The 4,996-nt window shown below is 38.1% G+C and overlaps 1 protein-coding gene across 1 annotated transcript; it reads right to left on the bottom strand.

Moving 5' to 3' along the window:
• Positions 1 to 401: 401 nt before the first annotated feature.
• Positions 402 to 4,113, bottom strand: LOC120441489 (mucin-13-like). The gene is made up of 10 exons (XM_039616750.1): positions 3,969 to 4,113; positions 3,305 to 3,411; positions 3,088 to 3,146; positions 2,796 to 2,953; positions 2,198 to 2,326; positions 2,046 to 2,088; positions 1,922 to 1,959; positions 1,641 to 1,728; positions 1,186 to 1,465; positions 402 to 1,007 (listed from the first exon to the last, which is right to left on the bottom strand). The coding sequence occupies exons 2-10, from the start codon at positions 3,359 to 3,361 to the stop codon at positions 849 to 851; spliced, it is 1,011 nt and encodes a 336-aa protein (XP_039472684.1). The 5' UTR covers positions 3,362 to 3,411; positions 3,969 to 4,113; the 3' UTR covers positions 402 to 848.
• Positions 4,114 to 4,996: the final 883 nt, after the last annotated feature.

The raw sequence follows: 4,996 nt of genomic DNA, 5'->3' as shown, positions 1-4,996 counted from the left end.
CACAGTATCTTTGCTGTAACTAGAAATGTGCTTTTCTGGACAGATATTTCAACACCTGACTCTGACCTCGTTAATTCGGATGACGTCTGAGCTGGTATGGCCTCAGTTATCCGTCTCTCATTCATATCCAAGGTAAGCTTAGTTAGCATGGGGTATCTAGCAGAGGGACCCTTACTCAATACAGACGCTCTGGTTGGGAATCGAACCGACAGATTAGACATCAAGGCTTTGAATCTTTAAGTTTCCTTTTTTAGACACACACACACACACACACACACACACACACACACACACACACACACACACACACACACACACACACACACACACACACACACACACACACACACACACATATGTGTGCAACCTCACTGCTTGATGCTTCACACACAGGTTCTTATAATTTTATTAGAAGCTGCTTCTCTCATTCACATGAACAAACTGAATTAAACATTAAATTTCAGTTAATTACAAAAATTTAACACATTTGCATAAAAATGTGAATTCATAGACAAAGTATTAATCGGACAGCAAACAATATTAAGTAGCTCCTCATTATTGCATTATATTTGGACATGAGTGTCAAGGTTTCTCATTCAGTTTAAACAGACAGCTCTTCAATAATTCAAACTTCAATTAACCAAAGCAGATTTAAAAAAAAAGATCAATCCTCGAAATCATGTCTCCAACTTGATATGAAGTAGTGACGATCAGACAAGATTGGTTTATGACAGTTTGTACTGTAGTCAGTCACATAAGATTCAATACGATTCATTACATACAATAATTATAAAATACATTTAAAAACATAAACCTGTCATTGCATAGTGAGACTTTCTGATTTTGTACTAATAGTAGCGTCTTCCATCATCGTGTGTGTAGTGCGGGTTGCTGTGGCCTTGGTTCTGAGCATATGGGTTCATCCTGGGTTGATTCTGGGCATAGGGGTTGCTCTGTGGTCGAGTCTGAGCGTATGGGCGTATGTCGTCTTGTTCGTCATATATCTGCTACAGAGGAAAAAAGAATGAGAGTAAATTTAACGCCAAACACCAAGAAACCAAAAAGGCTGCACTTTTGTTCTTCTTGGAGCTTTTGTTTGATTTTCTGAAATCAAGCAGTGAAAAAACAACAACCAAAAAGCCTGATGAATGTATCTCTTCTTTGGACACACAAACACATACTCACCGAGCCACTGTTCATATGACCAATGTTTTGTCCGCCATTGCTTGGTTTCATCTCCAGGTTGGTCCTGTTGTCCCAGCTGTTGATGGGGCTGGCAGCTCGTGGGAACATGGGCACCCCACCATTCTGAAAACCTGAATGGCCATTGGCTGACCCAGTTAATGAGACTCCCTGGCTGTGGCCAAACTTGTTGCTAGCCATTGGTTGTGCGGCAGAACTCAGGTTAATGGAGGGTTTTTCCATTTCTGCAGTTTTGTTCTTCTTGAAGCTTTTGTTTGATTTTCTGAAGTCACAGCAGGAAAAAATATTATAATTTATTATTGTATCTGTCAGTGTCTGTCAGACATGAACAAATTCCCTTGATTTTAAATGCATTTGCATCTACAATCAAGCCTAAATCAAAATGAAAAAAACACTTTCTCACATTTATGGGGCGAATGAATTAGTGAGAAACTTACTGTGTAGCTACTACTGGTAGAAGGATGAGGGCTATTAGCAGCAGTCCTCCAAGCACAGAGCCCACGATTACCAGAATGAGCTTCCAGTCTAATAAAACACAATGAAGAGGACATCAAGACAAGTTATTTAAAAACTTTTATGACATTTTTCAGCTTTTGAATAACCTGTCTATCTATTTTTATCATGTGCTGTCATTAATCTTGTGAGTTTTTTTGTTTAAATAATTGTCATTAAGTAACCATATTTCTGTTTTCACTTTAAAAACATGCAGTATACTCACTTTCTGAGCAGTTAAAACCAGAATAACCAAACGAGCATCTGCAAGACAAAAATGGTTTTTTTAGTATTTTTTTTACGCAAACTTACATCAATAGAGGACATAGAGGAGGAGGAGGAGTACTTACTTCACGCAGTTATTATCTTTCAACTTTTCCCCAATGGGGCAAGCTGTAAAAAAGAAAAAAGTCGAGACAGTTTGTCATTTGTTTCCATAGGACACACAGAGACACACACAGACACACACACACCACTTATCTTGCTCAATAAATTGTCTTACTAGTGCACATTCTATCAGTGTAGCCTGTTTTCCTGTAGCCATCTTTGCAGGTACACTCGTAAGTTCCATCTCCTGATGTGCACTGTGTAGTTTCTTTATCACAGGCATTGGTAGCACAAAGGTCCGTAGCTGTAAATGAAGGGGAGAAAAAAGTCTCAGTACTCGAAGACATGTTTCATAACATGTACAACAGTAAAATAAATGAATCACTAACATGCTATGAAATAAACCCTGGACTGAAATTAACAGCATGACTTCAGTTTAAAAATATCCACATCATATGGACGTCAAAACTCACTGAATTATGAATGTAAAGATTAGAATATATGCAATGGTAGGTGCTGCCCCTGATTGTGACGGTCTTGAGGAAGAATTAATTATATTTGTTTTTACAGCTAAATCATCTTTGACAGATGGTGGAAATAGTTAATTTCAGACAGAAGTGTAGATTTAATATAAATGATTCTGAAGCACATCTTGTCAATTATATTCTTTCTGAAAACAAATCTATATCTACTGTGAGTCTTATTCTAGAAACATATCGACATAAAATTGACTGAAACGACACAACAAGCTAGAATACAGGTAACAAACTTACTCTCAAAGGTTTTCTCAATCAGTGTACACTCAGCACAAGTATTATCTTTTAATTCTTTTACAACTTGATCTTCTGTAATTTTAGAACTGGCCTCATAGCTGATCTGTACTAATGCATCAACATTCTCTGCATTTCTTGACACTGGAGTGGTGCTTGGCCTGTAAAGACAGAAATCACATTTACTGAAAATTTGTGTCCTGTGTTTACTCAGGACAATACCATGTTAGTATACTGTGATGTGAAATAGACTGAAAGACGGTATGATAAAAGCTGTTGTCAGTCTGAGACTTACCGGAGTTCCAGCACTATAGATCCAGAGTAACCATTCGTCCCTTTATAAACTTTATACAGCTGTGTTTTCAAAAGAAAATATGTTTTACTCAATATGAGTAGTGATACTGATTAAACAATTTTTTTTTAGTATAACTTTACCTTGTAATGGCAAGCGCATTTTAAAAATTGTCCATAAAGACACATTCATTGATAGAGAGTACTAACCGATTACTTACCTCAGCAATAACTTTATCTGCAGTTTCTTTAAATTCCTTTGATTTGCGGTCTCTCATTTTTTCATCAAATACTTTTTTCAGTTTAAGTTTTCCAGGGAAGACTTTGGCTGAAAACAAGAAAATATCATCAGAAGAAACTTGAAAACTAATAAAATTATACTTTATAAATATAATTTTCTTGCTGATAGGAGGAAGATTGATCCCAGTCTCATACACTGTCTGTCTGTTAAATATGAAGCTACAACTAACAGGCACAGGTAGCTAGTTGGGTAGCTAGCATGAAATCTAACCTGCTAACACATGGCAACAAGAATATTTGAGGATGTCCCTTCACCTGTCCAAAGTTAGTCCCAGACAAAAATCAAATTTGTCATTCTTACACTTAGTTTTGCATGGATAAAGTAAACTAAATCTAAAATGTTAATTACTGACATTAAATTTTGTTTCATAGATTGTATTAACTTGGCTAAGCCAGGCTAACAGTTTACCAAACTCAGCTACTGTTTATGCCTATAGCTAAACTAATTTTTTTGAATGACCTGCCCTTCAGTGATCTACTCATCTTCCTCCATCCCACGCAGAATTATATATTGCTGTATAATCTTCATTATGTCACTGTTAAATAAAGTAAAAAGTTCATAGCAGCACACAAACAAATACTTACAACGTTCACAACTGTTTGAATCATTGCTGTAGAAATCACCAGGCAGGCACAAGCATACAAATGATTCGTCAAAACGGGCCTCACAGGTGCTTCCAGTGCCACAGGGATTTGGGTTGCAGGGATCTTCAAAGTATGAAAGAAAACAAATGCACACACACACACACACACACACACACACACACACACACACACACACACACACACACACACACACACACACACAATTCAAAACACGGTGTGAGGAGTATAACTTGTGAACATTTGAATCCAGAGGAATCAAATTACCTTTAAACGGTGGTGTTGATGTTCCTGAAGCAGTTCCTGCAGTTTGATTGCCTGGAACAGTTACTGTAGTTTGACTGCCTTGAACAGTTGCTGTAGTTTGACTGCCTGGAACAGTTGCTGCAGTTTGACTGCCTGGAACAGTTGCTGCAGTTTGATTGCCTGGAACAGTTGCTGTAGTTTGATTGCCTTGAACAGTTGCTGCAGTTTGACTGCCTGGAACAGTTACTGTAGTTTGATTGCCTGGAACAGTTGCTGTAGTTTGACTGCCTGGAACAGTTGCTGTAGTTTGATTGCCTGAAACAGTTGCTGCAGTTCGATTGCCTGGAACAGTTGCTGTAGTTTGAATGCCTGGAACAGTTGCTGTAGTTTGATTGCCTGAAACAGTTGCTGCAGTTTGACTGCCTGGAACAGTTGCTGTAGTTTGATTGCCTGGAACAGTTACTGTAGTTTGACTGCCTGGAACAGTTGCTGTAGTTTGATTGCCTGAAACAGTTGCTGCAGTTTGATTGCCTGGAACAGTTACTGTAGTTTGACTGCCTGGAACAGTTGCTGTAGTTTGATTGCCTTGAACAGTTGCTGTAGTTTGATTGCCTGGAACAGTTGCTGTAGTTTGACTGCCTTGAACAGTTACTGCAGTTTGACTGCCTGGAACAGTTGCTGCAGTTTGATTGCCTGGAACAGCTGCTGTAGTTGCTCTTGTTGAAGTTGCTTAGAGTTGTGTTAAAATGCAGTAGTTAGTACAA

The sequence above is a fragment of the Oreochromis aureus genome, linkage group 8 (genome assembly GCF_013358895.1).
Source record: "Oreochromis aureus strain Israel breed Guangdong linkage group 8, ZZ_aureus, whole genome shotgun sequence".
Classification (NCBI taxonomy): Eukaryota; Metazoa; Chordata; class Actinopteri; order Cichliformes; family Cichlidae; genus Oreochromis; species Oreochromis aureus.
The sequence above is the reverse complement of the archived record's forward strand: the minus strand, read 5'-3'. Positions and strand labels throughout refer to the sequence as shown.